Source organism: Trichomycterus rosablanca, chromosome 4, assembly GCF_030014385.1.
Source record: "Trichomycterus rosablanca isolate fTriRos1 chromosome 4, fTriRos1.hap1, whole genome shotgun sequence".
NCBI classification, from domain to species: Eukaryota; Metazoa; Chordata; class Actinopteri; order Siluriformes; family Trichomycteridae; genus Trichomycterus; species Trichomycterus rosablanca.
The window spans coordinates 47461112-47484654 of NC_085991.1; the positions used below are offsets into that span (position 1 = coordinate 47461112).

The 23543-nt window shown below is 42.7% G+C and overlaps 1 protein-coding gene across 1 annotated transcript; it reads left to right on the forward strand.

The window, feature by feature from the left end:
• Window positions 1–1100: 1100 nt before the first annotated feature.
• LOC134311752 (BTB/POZ domain-containing protein KCTD1) lies at window positions 1101–20862 on the forward strand. The gene is made up of 5 exons (XM_062993414.1): window positions 1101–1398; window positions 9438–9616; window positions 14413–14557; window positions 18098–18403; window positions 20704–20862. The coding sequence occupies exons 1-5, from the start codon at window positions 1390–1392 to the stop codon at window positions 20860–20862; spliced, it is 798 nt and encodes a 265-aa protein (XP_062849484.1). The 5' UTR covers window positions 1101–1389.
• Window positions 20863–23543: the final 2681 nt, after the last annotated feature.

Below are 23543 nucleotides of genomic sequence, written 5' to 3' on the forward strand. Positions count from 1 at the left end.
CTTCAATGGTCAGGACCACCACAGAGCAGGTATTATTTAGGTGGTGGATCATTCTCAGCATTGCAGTGACACTGACATGGTGGTGGTGTGTTAGTGTGTGTTGTGCTGGTATGACAGCAGTGCTGATGGAGTTTTTAAACACCGCACTGTCACTGCTGGACTGAGAATAGTCCACCAACCAAAAATATCCACCCAACAGCGCCCCGTGGGCAGCGTCCTGTGACGACTGACGAAGGTCTAGAAGATGACCAACTCAAACAGCAGCAATAGATGAGCGATCGTCTCTGACTTTACATCTACAAGGTGGACCAACTAGGTAGGAGTGTGTAATAGAGTGGACGCAGTATTACCGGCACAACACACACTAACACACCACCACCATGTCAGTGTCACTGCAGTGCTGAGAATGATCTACCACCTAAATAATACCTGCTCTGTGGTGGTCCTGTGGGGGTCCTGACCATTGAAGAACAGGGTGAAAGGAGGTTAAAAAAGTATGCAGAGAAACAGATGGACTACAGTCATTAATTGTAGAACTACAAAGTGCTTCTATATGGTAAGTGGAGCTGATAAAATGGACAGTGGGTGTAGAAACAAGGAGGTGGTTTTTAATGTTATGGCTGATCAGTGTAGAGCTGTGCAGGTGTTTCATGTGTTGCCCATGTGGTGCAGTTTAAAAGTGAAAGCTTTTGGAAGAAGTGGACTCGTTTCTGGAATCGTTTAACAAGAAACGAAGCTTCTCACCGGCTCGACTCTGATTTGCGGCTTTAACAGTCCAGATCTGGACTTTTTTTTTCTTACTTTAATCAAAAGACTGACTGGGAGTGTTTGTAATTATAATCATGTGCCGCTTTTCCTCTCTCTCTCTCTGGCCCTGAAACTCCGCATCCATTCTGCGGTTAATGGCCGGCGGCGACGCGCCATCCAAACTAATCATGTCGATTAAAATCGGCTTTGCTGCGGGAGAGGAGGAGGAGGAGGAAGGAGGAGGAAGAGGAAGAGGAGGAGGAGGGTAAAACGGTCAAGTCGTAGGCAGGGAGGCACGCAGGGGAAAAGCGGCTCTATCGTTAAGCAATTTATACTAGAAATATACAAACATACAAAGAGGAAAATCTGTTCCGAGTCCAAACCGGTGCTCATCACAAGCCAGGAGTTTTTTTTCTTCTATTTTTTTTCCTTCATGGGTTCCTACATGCCGGGCTAATTGTATCCTGCTCTGCTTTTAGCCTGGAGGGGGTTCCAGAGCCCCGGAGCGCCACTCTATCTGCGTGTGTATTTGTGCTCCGGCTGCCTGTGTCACACTGCCGCACTTCTTACCGGCGAGGAGCGAAAGCAGGAGCGCAAAAAAACTCGCAGGAGGAGCAGAAACGCGCAACTTTTGTATGTCCGATGTTTAAGGTAAGGAGGGTTTTTGTTTACTTGAGTTTGGTTTGCTGGAAAGCGACGCGCTTTTTCGTTTGCGCTCGCGTTTACGCATGTGCCGCACACTACACTCCAAATTTAACCTCTTCCTGTTTCAGTGCCGGCGTCTCCAAACCGGAGTTGGGTGTTTGGGGCTCGTTTTATTAATTATTTTCCCTATTTAACTCGCACTGTGACTAGACATCACAGATCTTTCTTTTTTTCCCCCTCGACATCACCTCGTGTTGGTTTCCTGTTATTGGACACTCGCATTTCTTTCCATCGGAAGTTGTGGCCGCGTCCCAAACCGCTTAGTACCATACCACACACGCGTCCCTAAACCTGGGTACTCCCTATACACATCATAGGGGCGAGAATACGCAGTTTGGGATGCAGCCGTGCGCGTTTGTACTGCTCCACATACTTACTCCACATACTGTTACGCTACCAGAAAATAAAAATCGCTTTACTCTGGTCAGGGTCGCGAAGTGTTCGGAGAACACTAAGCGCAGGGCATGACTACACCCTAAAAAGGGCACCAGTCCCTCAGAGCGCAAAATCACAAACACATTCACTCCTATTTACTAATTTATTCACACATAGGCGCAATTTAAAACAGATGCTAACAGCTGGGGGAAACCAAAAGTACCAGGAGCGGACACTGCAAGAACATGCCAAACTCTTCACAGACAGTGAACCGGAGGCGAGGCTCGAACCCATGATCCATGATGCTACAATGACAGTTTTAAGGGGGACCGGACCGGCGCTCACACCTGCAAGCCCTTATGAACAATTCAATAAATGAATCGACTCCAATGATTCAAAATCGATTCCTGGATTCATTTAATGATTTATTGTCTGATTTATTATCGCTTTATCCTGCTCAGGGTCGCGGTGGGTCTGAATTATATAGTGAAAGGCAGGAAACACCCCCGACAGGTGGCCAGTCCATCACAGGGCAGACACACACACGTGTTCTCTCTCTCTCTCACACACACACACACACACCCACACACACACACACACACACTTGTGGGTGGAAACTGGAGCTCCTGGAGGAAACCCACGCTGACACGGAGAACATACAAACTCCACACAGAAAACCTAAAAGCTTAAAACTACTATTTTGGACAACAGGGCAGGTTTTGGTTTTGATTTGGAGAAGCAATGTAGTGCAGCTGGTGGATCTGAAGACCTGGGTTCAATCCAGGTCACTGTAAACTCCTGCAGGTTTTCCTCTGTCTGTGTTGGTTTGGTTTCCTTTGGTCACTCCGGTACACCCTTGCCAGAATGTATATTGGCTGCTTTGATTTGTGCCTAGTGAGTGAGTGATTTTTATGTCTATCTGTAACTATTACTGTGTGTATATATATATATATATATAGTTATTATTTTTGGTTTATTTATTTTCGTTTTTTCCTAAATACGAATCCCCATATTTGTCATGCCAATAAAGCTACTTCTGAGGTTGATGTGAATGGGTGAGTGAGTTAATGGGTGAGTGAGTAAGCGAATGATAGAGTGTGTGAGTTAGTGGGTGAGTAAGTAACAAAATGGGTGAGTGTGTGAGGAAGTGGGAGAGTGAGTGAGTTAGTGGGTGAGTGAGTAAAAAAATGGGTGTGTGAGAGTGAGTGAGTTAGAGGGTGAGTGAGTGAGTGAGTAAAAAAATGGGTGAGTTTGTGAGAGTGGTAGAGTTAGTGAGTTAGTGGGTGAGCGAGTAAGTGAATGGGTGAGTAAGTTTGATGTGAACGGGTGATTTAGTGAGTGAGTGGATAAGTGAGTAAGTGAATGGGTGAGTTATTGGGGAAGTGAGTGAGTGAGTGGGTGGATGAGTGAGTTAGTGGATGAGTGGGTGAGTGAGTGAATGAGTGAGTGAATGTGAGTTTAAGTTGCTGTGCCAGTTATTGGCCAGTACAGGGTGTGTTTCTAACTTATAGCTCTTTTCGACCAAAATATCTCTGGATCCTGAACTGGTTCCATTCAGGTTTCTTAGAAACTTGGTACTATTCACAGAACCGGCCCGTATTTACACCCATTTTATTGAAATCAAGGATGCTTTATCAACATATGGAGTTGCACAACTTTCTCTTTACAAATTTTTGCTATAATTTGACACGCCCATGGATGTTGTCATGGTTTGTGATGAAAAACCTGCTATTCTTTGTATACGAACGTTCCCGGTTCAAAATTAAGTGCACGAATTGCAACAGAACCTGTTGGTCAAAAAGGACTATCAGTGTTTCAGTGGTGCAAGACCAATCGCATTCCTGAAGTGTAAATAATTGCATGCAGTTTGGAACCCAGCTACCGAATTCACGGCCGTAAAAATCGCATCACGGACCGTGAAATGAGCCTTTCCTCGTGTAATATGCAATTTGCTGTGAAATTTAAACTTTAAGGTTTGTGTTTAGTGATTTAACATTTTTCACTCGTGTAGCGTTCAAGTGTCCCACATTTACTGGTTAATCTGCACTATGAGGCGTCTGAGCAATCCTACAGCAATTCAGTTAGCAATCGGTTAGTCAAAATGTCCAAGATGTCAAAGTCTAAAGCAGCTAAAAACACGACTCAGGTTACTGATTTACTCCCAACCAATATTGGACGCAGTTGGGGGCAGAAGGCGGGGGGGGGGGGGGGGGGGGGGGGGGGGGGGTCAAAACAGACTAGAATTTTTGTATTTGAGACAGAACATGAAGCCTCACACCGTCGCTGGATGTTCTAGGTTTATATTCAACTATTAACTATTAAGCTTCCATTTATTCTATCATGAATGTAGTGGCTTTGTCTCAAACCACACAGTTCTATGTTGTAGTCACTATGGGTAGGTACTAATTTGACCCATTTAGGATGATGTACGCAATTCGGGACACAGCCACATGTCTTTCTAGTATCCCAACACACTTCAGGCTGTATCCCAAATTACATACTTACACTACACTAAGCACCTCATCTTGGACAGGGTCGAGGTGGGTCTGGTCCCATTTGGAAACGCTGAGTACAGAGCAACACACACTCACATATTCTGTTCACTCACTTGCTCCATCACACCTAGGGCCAATTCTGAGCAGCCTACTCATATTCTGCATGTTTTTGAGAGGTGAGAGAGTTCCAGGATCAAACCAACACATACACAGTGAGAAAATGCTGGCTCACAAACAACGGTGGAAGGCCAGAATCAAACCCGGGTCCTCGGGACCTGTGTTTCCTCGTGGCACCCACTCGACAGCTGTGCCACTGCTGCCCCACTGATGATTAATATTATTAATAGTTGGATGAATGATTAACCTGGTTGACGAGCATTTTGGTGCGACGTAGAGACCAAAACTAGCACTTGTACCTCAACGGAGGAAAAGCTCTGGTTCCCAGGTCCCGGCTGGCCCAGATTTTGCCAGTGAAAGATTCCTTTGTGGAATGATGCTGCCCTGAGGGTCTGTGCTCTTATTCCACCGCTGCTCATTGCCTCAATCACTGCTTTTGTGCTTTTTAAACCAAGATCTTTTTTTCTCCTCCCTTTTAAAAAGAAACCATCACCATTATTTCACTACTGACCTTATTTATTGATTTATTAGGATTTTAACGTCATGTTTTACACACTTTGGTTACATTTATGACAGGACAGGTAGTCACTGCTTACACAAGTTCAAGTCTTTAAGATCAAACACAGACACGAACAATTTTGTATCTCCAATTCACCTCACTTGTACGTCTTTGGACTGTGGGAGGAAACCAGAGCCCCCGGAGGAAACCCACACAGACACGAGGAGAACATGCAAACTCCACACAGAAAGGACCCGGACCGCTCCACCTGGGGGTCGAACCCAGCACCTTCTTTCTGTGAGGCTACAGTGCTACCCACCAAGCCTAGGATCCAATGAATTATTATTATTATTATTATTATTATTATTATTATTATTATTATTTACAGCTTACAGCTTTGTAGACACAATCACTATTAATCACTATTAAATATTCAGCATGTATCTGGTCCACATATAAGACTTGGCATAGTTTTTACGCCGGATGCCCCTTCTAACCAGCACTGAGAGTGCACTGACAGGTGCTCCTACAAATGGTTAGGCTGTGTTGACCACCCTCCTAGTCATTAGCCTATAATGCAACCCGGGATCCCCAGATCACAACCCGGGCTAGCATACTTGATCGCTGTGCCATCCAGGCAAACTCACTTGGTAGTTTGACATTGTCCACATTATTAGGCACATTCATTCATTGGCATTCATATTTATGGATGGACTAGAGGGGGGCTACAGTCAGTAGCTGTATACCTAAAAATGATAAGTGTAGCTGATAAACTGATAAGAAGAATGTACATACATGATGCACTTTATGGATAAAAGTATTGGGACACCTCTTTTAAAGTTTCAGCCACAACAATTGCCAACAGCTGTAATAAATTAATTATATAAAGAAAATCACATGCTTCCAGCTTAGGCGCAGCAGTTTAGGGAAGGCTCTTCATGTTCCAGCATGCACAACGCAAGCTCTGTAAAGACATGAGGAAAAGCTTGGTGTAATGAGTCCTGACATCAGCCCCTCTGAACAGCTCTGGAATGAACCGGAACATCAACTAAAGCTTTCTCAACCAACATCAGTGCCCAGCCATATAAATTCTCTATTGACTGAATGGGCAGAAATTCCCATAGCCATACTTCAAATCCTTAGGAGAAGATTTCTCAGAAGAGTGGCTGTTGTTCTAGCTGAAAAGATCACATAGAGGTCACTGTACTTTTATAGCATTCGTTTTTAAAATAGGACGTCCAACAAGCTCATACTGAGGTGTCTATATACTAAATCGTGTAGGTGAAGGTTAGGATAAACAAGTGTCCAAATGTTTAGGTTAAATGTATTAATTTAATAACAGTAGTAAGTTATTGGCAGTCACAGATTTGATTAGCTTTTGAAGCACTGTGGTTTCATTTTGACTTCATTCCCTCATGGTAAATCGTCTTCACTTCCTCTTTTGTAATGAGAACCTTCTTGATGGAGCAGTTTTAAAATCCTCCATAAATATTAAAATGAAATTTAAGTCAGAAGATTGACTTGGTCATTTAAATATCTTCCCCCATTTTTTTAAACTGGTCTTTATGTTTGGTTTTTTTTTCTTGCTGAAAGGTCCAGAATTGAACCTCTAAAATGTTCCTGGTTCATCACGTCCTTCATGTGCTCTTTGATTAGGTGTTATGCTCCAGTAATGTTTGCAGAGTAGCAGCCTTAAAGGTGATTCTCTCACCTCTGTAATTTACTGTAAGGAAAATCATCAGCTAAACAATTGCTTAAGGTTTTCGTCACATCTGATCATTGTTCTAATTTGTATCAGTACTTGTGTGTGTTTTTTTTTGTAATTGTGCATCTCTGTGCACCTCAGTTAGCAGAAGAGCTTTATGTGGGCAGTGGTAGCACAGTGGTTAAGGTACAGGACTAATAATCAGAAGGTTGCTGGTTCAAGCCCCGCATCAGCCAGCTTGCCACTGTTGGGCCCTTGAGCAAGGCCCTTAACCCTCAATTGCTTGTGATGTATACTGTCTTAATTGTAAGTCGCTTTGGATAAAGACGTATGCTAAAAATTTAAATGTAAATGTAAATGTGGGGTCTCGGACCTGAGACTATTGGGGTGAAGTTAATTGTAACTGTCATCCAGCAACTCACAGTTAATGAACATTGAGCCTAAAAAAGAAGATTTAAAGGCTAACTGCACAGCTACATAGTGTTAACAGGGTATGTGGTTCTGATAGATAGATAGATAGATAGATAGATAGATAGATAGATAGATAGATAGATAGATAGATAGATAGATACAGACAGATAGGTTGATGGATAGACAGACAGACAGACAGACAGACAGACAGATAGACCAGACAGACAGATAGATAGATAGATAGATAGATAGATAGATAGATAGATAGATAGATAGATAGACAGACATATAGACAGACAGACAGATAGACTGAAAGAGAAACACATAGACAAATAGACAGACAGACAGACAGACAGACAGGTAAAAAAAAAAAAATCACCAGAAAAAGCTCACCAGATGGTGAATAATGATGAGTAGTGTGTGACTCTCCATACGTGATACCGATCCCTTCGTGAACCCACCTCGTGCAGGTGAAAAGAAGCAGTTGGCTAGTACACATGTCAGAGTGTTAGGTACGGGCCTCCTCGGTTAGGGTCGGGGTCTGCAGCAGTGGAGGAAGGCTATATCCAGGGGAATTGGATACGACTAAAAATACATGAATAGAATTAAAAGCACCAGCTCTTAAGTACTAGTGAGGAAACAGATTACCTGCAGAGGAAGTCTGATACCTCCGTGCCTTGTTCTTGAAGCTGTAACCCAGGTCTGTGTTTTTGAAGAGCAGCATTGTGTCCCCCCGAGGCGTCCCTGGCAAACCCTCCAAACGTACACACACACACACACACACACACACACACACACACAGCACATTCTGAAAGCGTTGCACAGCTTCTGACGGAGCTGTCTTATCAGCAGCAGCACAAATGCCGTGCAAATGGAGCCGTGCTCGCTGAAGGCCGTCACTCTGAGGCAGGCTTAATTGGTGATGAGGAATAAAGGTGTGAAAACCAAACTGCAACCGAGGACTGAAATATGAATGTATTTTCTTTTACTTATTATTATTAATGGAGCAACTACAGACTATTTTTTTCTATTTACATTGTGTAACGTGTTCAACATGTTCAGAGGAGTTGAACTATTTTGGGGTCCTGTACACGAGTGATGCGAAGAGGGATCATGAGATCGACTGTAGGTTGGGTGTGGTGTCTCAATTTACAGGTCGATCTACATCAATCATGCATAACATTAAAACCACCTCCTCGTTTCTACACTCACTGTCCATTTTATCAGCTCCACTTACCATATAGAAACACTTTGTAGTTCTACAATTACTGACTGTAGTCCATCTGTTTTTCTACATGCTTTGTTAGCCCCCTTTACCCTGTTCTTTAATGGTCAGGACCCCCACAGGGGGTATTATTTAGATGATGGATCATTCTCAGCACTGCAGTGACACTGACATGGTGGTGGTGTGTTAGTGTGTGTTGTGCTGGTATGAGTGGATCAGACACAGCAGTGCTGCTGGAGTTTTTTGCTTCATCAGTGGTCACAGGATGCTGCCCACGGGGCGCTGTTGACTGGATGTTTTTGGTTGGTGGACTATTCTCAGTCCAGCAGTGACAGTGAGGTGTTTAAAAACTCCAGCAGTGCTGAGAATGATCCACCACCTAAATAATACCTGCTCTGTGGGTGTCTTGACCATTGAAGAACAGCATGAAAGGGGGTAACAAAGCATGCAGAGAAACAAATAGACCACAGTCAGTACTTGTAGAACTACAAAGTGCTTCTATATGGTAAGTGGAGCTGATAAAATGGACAGTGAGTGTAGAAACAAGGAGGTGGTTTAAATGTTATGGCTGATCGGTGTATGTCCCTATCCTTACCTATGGTCACGAGCTTTGAGCAGCGTATGAAGACCCACCCACACATAGACCGGTCCCCACCCTGCAGATACGGTGGCCAATTAGTATCTGCTGCAGGCACTGCTAATTAAGATCATAATAGGTCAGCGTGTGAAGGTTTGTGTTTACATTACCCTCAAAAATTGGTTGTATTGCTGTTGTATTCGCCCCTAGTGGCTCGGTGGGTAGCACTGTCACCTTACAGCAAAAAGGTCCTGGGTTCGATTCCCAGGTGGAGCGGTCCGGGTCCTTTCTGTGTTGAGTTTGCATGTTCTCCCCATGTCTGCGGTTTGCTCCAACAGTACAAAGACATGCAAGTGAGGTGAATTGGAGATACAAAATTGTCCATGAGTGTCCATGACATTAAAAACTTGAACTGATGAATCTTGGGTAAAGTGTGTAAAACATGACGTCAAAATCCTAATAAATAAATAAATTAATTGAATAATTACAGCACCTATGATCAGAATAAAGCACTATCTGAAGATAAATAAATATCACATGAACTTGAATTAATTTTTTTCCTTTATTTTGTCCTCTATAAGGAAAGCCGCTCCAGCATGTCCAGGCCGATGATCACCAGGTCTCCAGCATCTCCGCTTAGTAATCAGGGCATTCCAACACCAGCGCAGCTCACCAAGTCCAATGCGCCTGTGCACATTGACGTGGGCGGCCACATGTACACCAGCAGCCTTGCCACGCTCACCAAGTACCCAGAATCCAGGTAACGTACCATAATATGTGTTGTATTTACAGTGGATTCAGAAAGTATTTGGACTCTTCGACTGTTTGCACACGTCACTGTGTTGTGGGTTTAATTTAGAATAGATATAATTGACATTTGGGCGGCACGGTGGCTCGGTGGGTAGCACTGTCACCTCACAGCAAGGAGGTCCTGGGTTCGATCCCCAGGGGCGGCGGTCCGGGTCCTTTCTGTGCGAAGTTTGCATGTTCTCCCCGTGTCTGCGTCAGTTTCCTCCCACAGTCCAAAAACATGCAGTCAGGTTAATTGGAGACACTGAATTGCCCTATAAGTGAATGGGTGTGTGTATGTGTGTGTTTCTGTCTGCCCTGTGATGGACTGGGCTCCACCAACCCCCCCCACCCCCGACCATAATTGGATAAGTGGATAAAAAATAGAACGAATGATTGAATTAATAATTGCCATTTCTTACCCATCAAGCCACACTTTATCACCCCATCATTGACACAGCAAAAAACGAAATGATGGTCAGACGCATCCTGTGTGCTTTAAATATCCTCCATGTGTGTGTGTGATCTCAGTTGGAGTCCATCTGTTGCGCTTCGACTTGATTAAACATGTTTGGAACAGCACACACCACTATTTACACGGCACTGTCAGGACAAAAAGCAAGCTGTGAAGTCTGAGGAGCTTTGTCTGGATCCTCATGATCAAAATGCTGTGTGTGAGTGCTCCCAGGAGCAGTGGCCTCAATATCTATAATGCTGAAATAGAAGCCTGGCACAACTGTAAACCTTGCTAAAATTGGGCATCCGAGCAAGAAGGTCTTTGGACAAGGTGGCAACAGTCTTCTTAAAAGAGCTCCATCAATCCTGTGCATTCTCCTGAGGAGGACATTCTCCCTGACCTGGATCAGGGAATCAGTGAGCTCAAAGAGGTTCTCAATTGGATACAGGTCTGGGGAATGTGAAGGTCAGTCAATGGCATCAATGCATTTTTCATCTAGGTACTGCGTACACACTCTGTCCACGTGATGCCTGGCATTGTCCTGCACCAGCTAGCTCACCACCAGTTAAATGTTTGGAATGCTAGCTCATCACCCCTGAGATCTTGGTTTGAATCTTATTGGTGCTATTGGCTAGCCAGGAGTCTACACATGAATGACTGGCTGTGTCTATATGTTGGTGGTCGAAGCCCTGTGACGAATTGCCGCCCAATCCAGGGTCTGCCTTGCGGCCAGTGCTTCCGGGTTGAACCAAACAAGCCACGAGCCTGACCCTTAAAATGTTAAATGATTATTACTATAGCTGACTCTCCTAGATGGACGACACACCACCCACTTTGGAAACAATTATTCTGCCATTCACATTCACACACACACACACACACACTCTTGTGGTTTGGCTTTTGCTCTTAGCGTAGAGCAGCATAGCATCACATGTGTCTTAGTTCTTATGGAAGATGATTACACAAACACTCATCTATAAGTTCTTTCCAAAATACTCAGCGCTTGGCTGCTTTTCCATAAGCAAATTACCAACAATGCAGCATAAAACCTGTTTCTAAACTGCTCCGTTCCCTTTCCAAAAACAGTTCAACTGAGGCTTTTAGTGCAGGAAATATTTGAGCCCACTGAAATAATTCATATGCAAACAGAACGAGTTTGTGTGCAGTCGTGGGAGGCCAGAGGGTACGAGACCCATCTGGATGCTTTGAGCCTGAGCGCAAGGCCAGGCCGCAAGCAGAGCGCCAAGGCCAGGGGCCACTTTTCCACCAGATGGTCCTCATACTGCCGTCAAATGAAAGACGTACCAAATGGAACCAGATATATTTCAGTGGAATTTACTGTGCCTTTCAGAAAGTATTGTGTATACATTTATAATTTCTCTCGGGATAAATAAAGTATATACAGTGGGGGAAATAAGTATTTGATCCCCTGCTGATTTTGTAAGTTTACCCCCTTACAAAGACTTGAACAGTCTATAATTTTTATGGAAGGTTTATTTTAACAGAGAGAGACAGAATATCAACAAAAAATGCAGAAAAAAAACATTAAATAAAAGTTATAAATTAATTTGTATTTAATTAAGGGAAATAAGTATTTGATCCCCTACCAACCAGCAAGAATTCTGACCCCCACAGACCGGTTATGTGCCCATGAGGCACACAAATTAGTCCTGTCCCTGTATAAAAGATACCTGTCACAGAATCAGTTTCTTCCGTTCAAATCTCTCGACCACCATGGGCAAGACCAAAGAGCTATCAAAGCTACAAGATGGAATGGGCTACAAGACCATCAGCAAGAAGCTTGGTGAGAAAGAGACCACTGTTGGTGCGATAATTCGAAAATGGAAGAAATACAAGATCACAGTCAATCACCCTCCCTCTAGAGCTCCATGCAAGATCTCACCTGGTGGGGTAAGAATGATTCTGAGAAAGGTGAGGTCAGCCCAGAATTACACGGGAGGAGCTTGTCAATGATCTCAAGGGAGCTGGGAGCAGAGAAATGCTGGATATGACCCCAAGAACACCATCCCCACCGGGCATTTCTCTGCCTCCAAACACGGCGAGTGGAGTTGATGCCAAAGAGCTTAATTTTGGTCTCATCTGACCATATCACATTCTCCCAAGCTTTCTCTGAATCATTCAGGTGTTCATTGGCAAACTTCAGACGGGCCTGTACATGAGCCTTCTTGAGCAGAGGGACTTTGCGGGCACTGCAGGATCTCAATCCATTACGGCAAAGTGTGTTACTAATGGTTTTCTTGGTGACTGTGCTCCCAGCTCCCTTGAGATCATTGACAAGCTCCTCCCGTGTAATTCTGGACTGACCTCACTTGCATGGAGCTCCAGAGCGAGGGCGATTGACTGTGATCTTGTATTTCTTCCATTTTTGAATTATCGCACCAACAGTGGTCTCTTTCTCACCAAGCTTCTTGCTGATGGTCTTGTAGCCCATTCCAGCCTTGTGCAGGTCTACAATCTTGTCCCTGACGTCCTTTGATAGCTCTTTGGTCTTGCCCATGGTGGTCGAGAGATTTGAACGGAAGAAACTTGATTCTGTGACGGGAGTCTTTTATACAGGGACAGGACTAATTTGTGTGCCTCATGGGCACATTACTGGTCTGTGGGGGTCAGAATTCTTGCTGGTTGGTAGGGGATCAAATACTTATTTCCCTTAATTAAATACAAATTCATTTATAACTTTTATTTAATGTTTTTTGTTGATATTCTGTCTCTCTCTGTTAAAATAAACCTTCCATAAAAATTATAGACTGTTCAAGTCTTTGTAAGGGGGTAAACTTACAAAATCAGCAGGGGATCAAATACTTATTTCCCCCACTGTATATATATATATATATATATATATATATATATATATATATATATACACAAATATACTGTAAATATAGATAGATAGATAGATAGATAGATAGATAGATAGATAGATAGATAGATAGATAGATAGGCAGGCAGGCAGACAGACAGACAGACAGACAGACAGATAGTACGAGGGTTCATCCAAAAGTTTCACCACTATTAAGAGTTTAAAAAACAAATAACATAACTTTTCTATACAGTCACCTGACACATTTTTTCCCAGCATCGTACCAATGTTGTAATGCCACTAATGCACCTTTCACATCATCATCACATAAAAATCTTCTTCCCTTTAAAGCTTCTTTGAGCGTCCAAAAAGGTGGAAATCAGATGGAGCTAAATCCGGACTATAAGCTCTCTCAGTCTCTCAGACACGACCGATTACTCCTCCTCCCATCCTCACCGCTTCCAATCAAAATATAAAACTTTTTGAAGATCCCTCATAATAATATATACAGAACCAACATTAACTTCTTCAGCTACTTGAGCTACAGTAGCTCGTCTGTTGGATCGGACCACATGGGCCAGCCTTCGCTCCCCACGTGCATCAAGGAGTCTTGGCCGCCCATGACCCTGTCTCCTGATTACCACTGTTCCTTCCATGGTCCACTTTTGATAGTTACTGACCACTGCAGACCGGGAACACCCCACAAGAGCTGCAGTTTTGGAGATGCTCTGACACAGCCGTCTAGCCATCACAATCTGGTCCTTGTCAAACTCGCTCAAATCCTCAGGCTTGCCCATTTTTCCTGCTTCTAACATCAACTTTGAGGATAAAATGTTCACTTGCTGCCTAATATATCCCCCCCACTAACAGGTGCCGTGATGAAGAGATAATCAGTTTTATTCACTTCACCTGTCAGTGGTTATAATGTTATGCCTGGTCGGTGTATGTATGTACAAATTTAAGCTAGGATCTATGGTGTATCTTGTGTATATAAAGCCACCGTTGGACTGCGCAATTTATGTGGTCTATACAGTGTAAGAATTACCACCATATGACCAAATGCATGTGGCCACTTTTAGTCGTACCCATTGCTAACAGGTGTATATAATCAATGATGTCAACTTTCCGACAACAGTATATCTGTGGGAAATTTACTTAAAAGATTGTTTTGATGGCACTGGGCATCAGTTGATGTTCCAGTTCCATCCCAGAGCTGTTCATTGTGTTCATTGGAGTTGTTGTAAACTGAGCTTTTCTTCATGTCTTTAAAGATCTTGCTTTGTGCACAGGGGTACAGTCATGCTGGAACAGGAAAGGGCCTTCGCTAAATTGTTGCTACAGTTGGAATGATATTATTTTCTTTATGTAATTCATTTGTTACACCTGTTAGCAATTGTTCTAGCCAAACAGTTAGATATAATAATAATATACGAATAATATACAGCACCTTAATTGTTCTATTTTACTCTCTGTCTTTTGTTTGGAACAGAATCGGGCGTCTTTTCGACGGCACAGAGCCCATCGTGCTGGACAGCCTGAAGCAGCACTACTTTATCGACAGGGACGGTCACATGTTCCGCTACATCTTAAACTTCCTCAGGACGTCCAAGCTCCTCATCCCTGACGACTTCAAAGTGAGTGAGAGAGAAACAGCTTCATTGACACACCCAACAATCACTTGAACACCATACACCTGCTCGTTCATGTCTTATTCAACATGTAACATCAGTCAGACAGCGGTCAATGCTAACATCACACATCAGAATGGGGGGAAAATGATGGTTGTTGTTGGTTCCTAATGAGCTTGTCTGATTATGTCAGAAAGGGCTGATCTTTAGTTTCATGCAAAACAATACAGAATGTTGAAGAAACAAAACATCAAATAACCAGCAGTTATGAGGACAGAAACACCTTGTTGATTAAAGAAATTAGGAAAAACACCAGATAAAGGCTACAGTTACTTAAATAGCAACGCTGTACGACTGTGGCAAGCAGAAAATCATTTAAAATGCGCAACATCAGACATCCCAAGATGCAAAAACTCATTTCAGGGAACCTCTTGCACACACCAAAGGATTATGGGTGATAACAGAACTTTTAGGAGCTGCTAACTGAGCTACTAAGCTAACTGTTCGCGTCACAAACACATTAATGTGTACAGTACTACCTAGTGCACTAGATAGTGTGAAAGATAATAGATTCATGTTCCCTACACAGTGCACTAGACTGTATATTAGAAAAGAATTTATGTTCCTTACTTAGTGCACTAGATTGTATATCAGATCACGGATTTATGTTTCCTACATAGTACACTAGATAGTGTATTAGATAGCGCATTCATGTTCACTACATAGTGCACTAGATATTGTATTAGATAGCGCATTCATGTTCACTACATAGTGCACTAGATATTGTATTAGATAGCGCATTCATGTTCACTACATAGTGCACTAGATATTGTATTAGATAACGCATTCATGTTCACTACATAGTGCACTAGATAGTGTATTAGATAGCGCATTCATGTTCACTACATAGTGCACTAGAAAGTATAACTAGATGATTTGTGTTCCTTACATAGTGCACTAGATAGTGTTTTACATAATTAATTATGTTCCCTACATGGTGCACTAAATTGTATATCAGATAACGGATTTATGTTCCCTACATAGTGCACTAGACAGTATATTAGATATGAATTTTGTGTTTCCTATGTAGTGCACTAGATAGTGAATTAGACAATTGGTTTATGTTCCCTACACAGTGCACTAGATTGTATATCAGATAACGGATTTATGTTTCCTACATAGTGCACTATATAGTGTATTAGATAGCGCATTCATGTTCACTACATAGTGCACTAGAAAGTATAACTAGATGATGATTTGTGTTCACTACACAGTGCACTAGACAGTATATTAGACAAGTGATTTATGTTCCCTACACAGTGCACTAGATTGTATATCAGATAACGGATTTAATACGCGATCAGGAATAAAGTCTGTGTCGCCTGCGTGCGCGTGTGTGTCGCTCTTGGCCGCTCGTTCTAGATTCCGGGAGATTTTATCTGACTTGCGGGCATCAGGGAGGCGCTATGTATATGCGGGAGACTCCCGGAACTTCCGGGACACTTGGGATGTCTGCAACATACTAACATCAAACATCAGAAACAGACTGATGGAAACTGGACAGTGCAAGTTTTTGAAACATTGGTCTGAAAAATCTCAATTTCAGCTGCGAAATGCAAATTTTAGGTCAGAATTTGGCGTAAACAGCAGATTCTTGTGTGAAAAAATGCAACCCAACATGAAAACTAAATCCATCTGATTCCTCAGCTGTGTGGACAGTCCCACAAAATAACCTTACAATATTTGGTTTCCTTCATGTTTCTACATTATTACATGCTTCTAATATGGAAAGTGAATTTTCCGAGCTGATTTACAGCTGTCGGACAGCTGTATTTCATTCATTCATTCATTTTCTTATCCGCTTATCCAATTAGGGTCGCGGAAGGTGGGGCTGGAGCCTATCCCAGCTTTTCAATGGGCTCAAGGCACACAGTAACACCCTGGACGGGACGCCACACACACACACGTTCACTTATAGGGCAATTTAGTGTCTCCAATTAACCTGACTGCATGTTTTTGGACTGTGGGAGGAAACCGGAGCTCCCGGAGGATACCCCATGCAGACACGGGGAGAACATGCAAACTACGCACAGAAAGGACCCGGACCGCCTCACTTGGGGATCGAACCTGTGCATACAGTCACATCATATTCAGCACATCATAACCTAAATGACACTTTACATGCTTTGTTCTGGCCACAAAAGGCGTCTGCATTTCACTGCTTTGCTCTTGTGTGTCATTTGGCCCCTAATTACAAATCTGCCCCGAGAGGAAACAAATAATCCAGTAATCTGATGATCCGTGTGAGGGAAATATGTCAGCCAGAATATGCAGAGACTCACCGGAGCAGAGTGACCCCGGTTCACAGGAAGGCTACGTGTTGGCAGTCATGGTCTTTCAAAGTGTAGAGGTATTTCAGGTCAGTCCTCTAGTTAGCCCTCTTTCATTTGGACAGGTTTTTGTAAATGCTTGTACAGTGGATATAAGAAATGTACACACCCCTGTTACAGTGGCTGCTTTTGTGTAAAATGTAAATGTAAATTAATTTGGAAAAAAGTAATAATAAAGTAATAATAAAGTAATAATAAAGTAATAATAAAAATGAGGTTAAATTGTGCGCAATGAACCAATCATTCAAGCTCATGTTAAATACTGTAGTATCAGTACCTGCCATCAATTAAAGTGATTAACTCTTTATAAAGTTCAGTTCTTTTAGTAGGAAACATCTTACAGTAAGATCACTGATCCGAGCTCCCAGGTTCGAATCTCGCCTCTGCTACGGGTGGGCTGGGCGCCGCAGGCACGATTGACAAAATTGGCCTCCAGTCTGCTGGGTGGGAAAGATCGCACTAAGGGCAGTTGTTGCCTAGCGGTTAATGTACTGGACTAGCAATCAAAAGTTTGCTGGTTCAAGCCCCACCACTGCCAGGTTGCTGCTGTTAAGCCCTTGAGCAAGGCCCCTAACCCTCAATTGCTCAGACTGTACACTGTCACAGTACTATAAGTCGCAGTATAAGCCGCTGTGTAAGGACCTTGGAGGCCCAGGGTGCCTGTACAGAAAGTTGAGGAGTGCAGAGATTGGGGCGTGGTGCTCCGTATGCAAAACCGACCTCACGTGCAAATCCACCTTATTATGGGAGTGTGTGTCTGGTAAATATATACACCCTCCCAGCAGCATATTGGCTACACTTTCAAAAATGCATGGACTCGTTGCTGATAACAGTCTGAATGGTTCACCTTTTCACTTTTTCCATCTGGTCACAATACACATTTCCGCTGTGTGATGGTCCATCCCAGATTCCTAAGAGCCCAGAGATCTTGACGCAGCTTCTGGACATGGTTAAAATAAGGCTTCTTTTTTGTATCAGTTATTCCAGACACTTGTCCAGACACTTGAATGGGTGTGGAATGGGTCTAGACACCTGGACTCAGTGATCATGTGGGGTGTCCGCAGACTTTTGACCACATGCTTTATGCAGTTGACAGATTATTCTCACTAAGCTTTTAAATGTAATGAATTCATTATTATTGATTATGTCCACGCAGGACTTCAGTCTGCTGTACGAGGAGGCGCGGTACTTCCAGCTGCAGCCCATGTTGGTGGAGCTGGAGCGCTGGCGTCACGAGCGCGAGCTCAACCGGATCTCGTGTCCCTGTGAGTGCGTGGTAGTGCGCGTGGCCCCCGACCTCGGCGAGCGCATCACGCTCAGCGGGGACAAGGCCCTCATCGAGGACATCTTCCCCGAAATCGGAGACGTCATGTGCAACTCGGTCAACGCCGGCTGGAACCACGACTCCACGCACGTCATCCGCTTCCCACTGAACGGCTACTGCCACCTCAACTCGGTTCAGGTGAGGCTGTTTCATCCAACATTAGTACCTGACCTAATGGGCACAAATTTCCACAGACACACTCTAAGATCTTGTGGAAAGCCTGTCCAGAAGAGCGGAGGTGAACAGCGCTGGTCAGCTACGATCTGCCAGCAAAGTGGAGTAGCTGGCGAATCGGGCACTGGTTCTGTCCCCAATTCTGGTCACTGTCTTTGAGTTTTGTATGTTCTCCTTAAGTATGTATGGGTTTCCTTTAAGCATGCCAAAACATTCCAGCTTTCTTTATTCATTCATTTATTTTCTGTTTTATCACCAGGTCAAGGTGGTTCATAGGGCATTAGGTAGAAAACACCACACACACACACACACACACACACACACACTTAGGGTAATTTTTAGTAGGTCCAGTTAACCTGGCTGCATGTCTTTGTACTGTGGGAGGAAACCGGAGCACTCATAGGAAACTCACATGATTACAGGGAGAACATGCAAACTCCACACAGAAAGGACCCTGAAAGCCTAGCCCGGGATCCGAACCCAGGACCTTCTTGCTGTGATGTTTCTTCTATTTCTAATAAACAATAAAAGCTCCCGGGTTTCTACAGTGTGCCGAAGAGTATCACGTCTCGAGAAGACAAACTTGTTTCCTCTGAAAGCACGTAGACGCCACTGTGCTTTAGTTACGTTTTGGCAGGACATAACGGCCTCTTTACGTTTGGACTGAGCCTTTGTTGGAGTGTTTATCCAAGCCTTTGTTTTACCACAAATTACAACCACATTTAACGGCTTCCCTTTTTTCTCTCGCAGAATGTTTAAAGCCATTTCAGAGCTGACTGCCTTCATCCGGATCCAAAAGAGAAAGATCTAACAGCACACACACACACACACACACACACACTTGCTGGCAGGTAGTCCTCAGGCACGACCCCTAATCCTGTTTGGTTATTAAACTGAGCCTGCAGTGCCGGCTGTATCTGCGCTTAATGAAGCCAGACGCTGTCCCGTGTGTGTGTGTGTGTGTGTGTGTGTGTGTGACTTCAGGGAAAATCAGACCAGCAAAACCTTTGCCGCTTTGGTGTGGGGGTTGCAGGTACCCTCGAGCACCCAGGGCTTTGGAGGGGTGGCTCAGGTTCAGGGATTTTTGCTTCCAAGTAGTATAGGCTTGTCCTCGGGGTCATTTGATGGAATTTGATGATTGTGGGCCCTCAGGGGACGCAAATAAAATGTCTGTCAACGTCTGTAGGTTATCAAAAGTGACATTTATGATACGAAATGGTCCAGTAGCAGTAGAGAGGATTGTAGTACCAGGACTGAATGATCCGATTCCAGTAAGAAGGCCAAGAGTTTCAGTCATAAATGATCAATGGTTACAGTTCCAGTACTAAACGTTAAAGTTCCAGTATCACAGGTTGTGGTTCCAACAATGAATGGTCTAGTTCCACTAACAAAAAGTGACATTTATGGTAATAATAATGATAATAATAATAATAACAACAACAAAACAATAATAATAATAATAATAATAATAATAACAATAATAATAATAATAATAATAACAACAACAAAACAACAACAATAATAATAATAACAACAAAACAACAATAATAATAATAACAATAATAATAATAATAATAAGGATAATATGATAATAATAATGATAATAATAATAACAATGTCAATAATAATAATAATGATGATGATAATGATCAATAATAATAATAATAATAATAATAATGATATGATAATTAATAATAATAATAATAATAATAATAATAATATCAACAATAATAATAGTAATAATAATGATACTACTAATGATGATAATTATAAGAATAAGAATAATGTCAATAATAATAATAATGATAATAATAATGATAATAATAATAATAATAATAATAATAAAATAATAATCATAATAACAATAATAATAGCAATAACAATAATAATAATAATAATAATAATAATAACAATAATAATAATAATAATAATAATAATAATAATAATAATAATAATAAAAGTAATATATGTAAAATAAATGAATATACATAATTGTGCAGATAACACTAATAATTCTTCCCATTTCATGATGCTACCACCAGCATATTTTACACCATGAGTGGTTATACCTGACCCCCATCTCCAGAACCGTTTCTGCTTTTAAAAGCAACATTGTGCTGGTAAATTGCTTTTTCATTTCCCCCATGTCACCCCTAAGGGATCAAAAGGGAGGGTTACATCAGACTAAAGACTCTAGTTCCAGGTCTGTGTTGTCCGTTTTAGATCCTGATTTCACTCAGTAACATACCTGTGTCGGTCTGCAGGTTCTGGAGCGGCTGCAGCAGCGTGGCTTCGACATCAAAGGTTCGTGCGGCGGTGGCGTGGATACGTCTCAGTTCAGTGAGTACGTCCTGCGACGAGAACTACGACGGACTCAGCGAGCGCTCCAGACGAACAGGATAAAACAGGAGCAGCTGGACTAGGAAACCCTTGAACTGCACCACGGACTTCCAAAAACAAAAAAGGGCCACAGACGGCACCTGGGGGCACCAGACGTTTCAGCAGGGGCCTCGTGAAGGGTCGGATACGTCACTTGATTTTTTTTTTACTAGAAGACACGTCTTTTTGGACGCACACTTTTTGGTTGGTTGATTCAGTTAGAAGATTCAACATGTACCTCTGAGATCTGGACGATTGTGACTCTCTAGTACTGAACCTTGTTAAATACATTTCTGTTCCCCACATCTAAGCTGCAGTGCGTAACTTTTGGGGGATTTTGGGATTTGCCCCCTCTGATAGAAATATAGTACTGCATCAGATATTGGGTCTCTCCGAACACCTAGTGAGCTGCCTTGCTGCCTACTACCTGCCTGATCAGCTGCCTCAGTAGAGAGGATTCTAGTAAGACATCGAACTCATAAGGCAGATTATTTAGACGCACCACTTATACAGCGATCACGGCGATTACGTCACCACAGTTTCACTTACTAAGCTAACACAGTTAGCCTCAGGCCATACAAACCAATGGGCTGAGGCTGCACAACCCACTAGCATGCCAGCTAACATCTCTCTCTGTGTACCGCAAACAGTTAACCTGTCCCTGACGAGCCTGAATTTACAAATAAACGACACTTGTATCATTATACCTTTATACAAATTAAAATCAATGAGAATTTATTTACATTTGAAAAGAACTCCGTTGGTTGCTTCGCATTCGTCCTCAGTATTTGTCATTTTTTGTGAGAAAAGTTGTGCCGCACTGAATGCTGGGATTGCGTTCAGCGCTGAGGAAGCATCGGACGCTCCCTCGTTATTCAGTCAGATTATCACTCAGAATTAAGGCGCCTCAGTAGGAGCATTTTAAGGTATCTAAGAATTTAGACACACCCTCTTCTCAGGAGCGCATTATCCTGCTGGGTAAAATACAGTATCACTTTCTGGACAGGACACCAATCTATCGAGGGGCTTTGGTCACCCCCTTATAGTGGCCACATCGCCACTCATGTCTGTATGTAGATGCCTGAGTGGCCGATAGCACAGCTGACAATTGGTAGCAAATTTGAACCATCAGCTTTGATCTAGTACACTATATGGCCAGAAGTATGTGGACACGCCTTTTGATTACTGAGTTCAGATGTTTCAGACACACTCCTTGCTGGTAGGTGTATAAAAATAATTGACAGAAATTGTATTTTATGCATTTAACTTTGAGAAACAGTTTAGGGAAGGCCTTTTCCTTCTCCAGTGCGACTGTGCCCCTGTGCACAAAGCAAGGTTCATAATGAGTTTGGTGTGATGGAACTTTGGTGGCTTGAATAAATCAGTTGTGGGTCAAACCTTTTGTCCTGACCTCACAGATGCTCCTACTGTACCTTGTGGGAACAAATTCCTGCAGTCACACTTCTACAAAGTGGGAGCCAACACTATACTTATATCCCTGGTTTTGGATTGGTTTTGAACAAGCTCATGGTTAAGTGTCCACTTATCTTATATAGTTTATCATAGTGGATTGTAACATCATGTTTTACACACTTTGGTTCCATTCATAACAGGACAGGTAGTTACTGCTTACCCATGATTCATCAGTTCAAGTTTTTCATGTCAAACACAGTCACAGACAGCTGCTCAGGTGGCGCGGCGGTAAAACACACGCTAGAATACATCGTATCGAATCTCAGCTCTGCTGGGCTGAACAGCCACATGAACAACGGTCGGCCTGTTGTTCATATAGGGGTGGGATTAAGCCGGATAGGGACTCTCTCATAACTGATGCAGCGACGACCTCTCCTGGCCGATTGATGGCGCCTGCACAGAGACGAGGAAACCTGCGCTGATCAGGGTGTGTCTCTCCGTACACAGTGCTGATCCGCATATGCACTCGTCAAGTGTAGGTGACGAAATGCATACAGCTGCTGGGTTAGTTTCGTTCTCCTCAATCAGAGCTGGGGTCGGCATTAGTGGAGAGGAACCATGACGCAATCTGGTAATTGGAGAAAAAGGAAGAAACATTGACAATTTTGTATCTCCAGTTCACCTCACTTACACGTCTTTGGACTGTGGGAGGAAACCGGAGCTCCCGGAGGAAACCCACACAGACACGGGGAGAACATGCAAACTCCACACAGAAAGGACCCTTAGCACTTCACCTGGGAATCGAACCCAGGACCTTCTTGCTGTTACGCACTGCAGCTTTAATTTCTAGCAGAATGTCAGAATGTTAACAAAGTGTAAAGATTAAATGAAGCCCGTCCAGTTTTTAAATGATTTACAGCATATATAAGTCTATAATGTTATTTCAAATTTAAAAAACGTAAACGTATCGATAACTGTTTTTATTAAGTGTTGAGATTGAAAATCTGCTCATTATTATTTTACATTGATGATAATTTATCCGTTTGTATTTACTCTGTATATTCAATATGAAGATTATAAGACTTATACACTATATGGACAAAAGTATTGGGACACCCCTTCTAATTTTTTAGATCATGTGTTTCAGCCACAACAGTGCTAACAAGTATAACAGAAATTACATGCTTTCAACTTTGCAGCAACAGTTTAGGGAAGGCCCTTTCCTGTTCCAGCATGTTTACATTTTTTTAAATTTAGCTGAAGCTTTTATCCAAAGCGACTTACATTACAGTTACAGTATACAGTCTGAGCA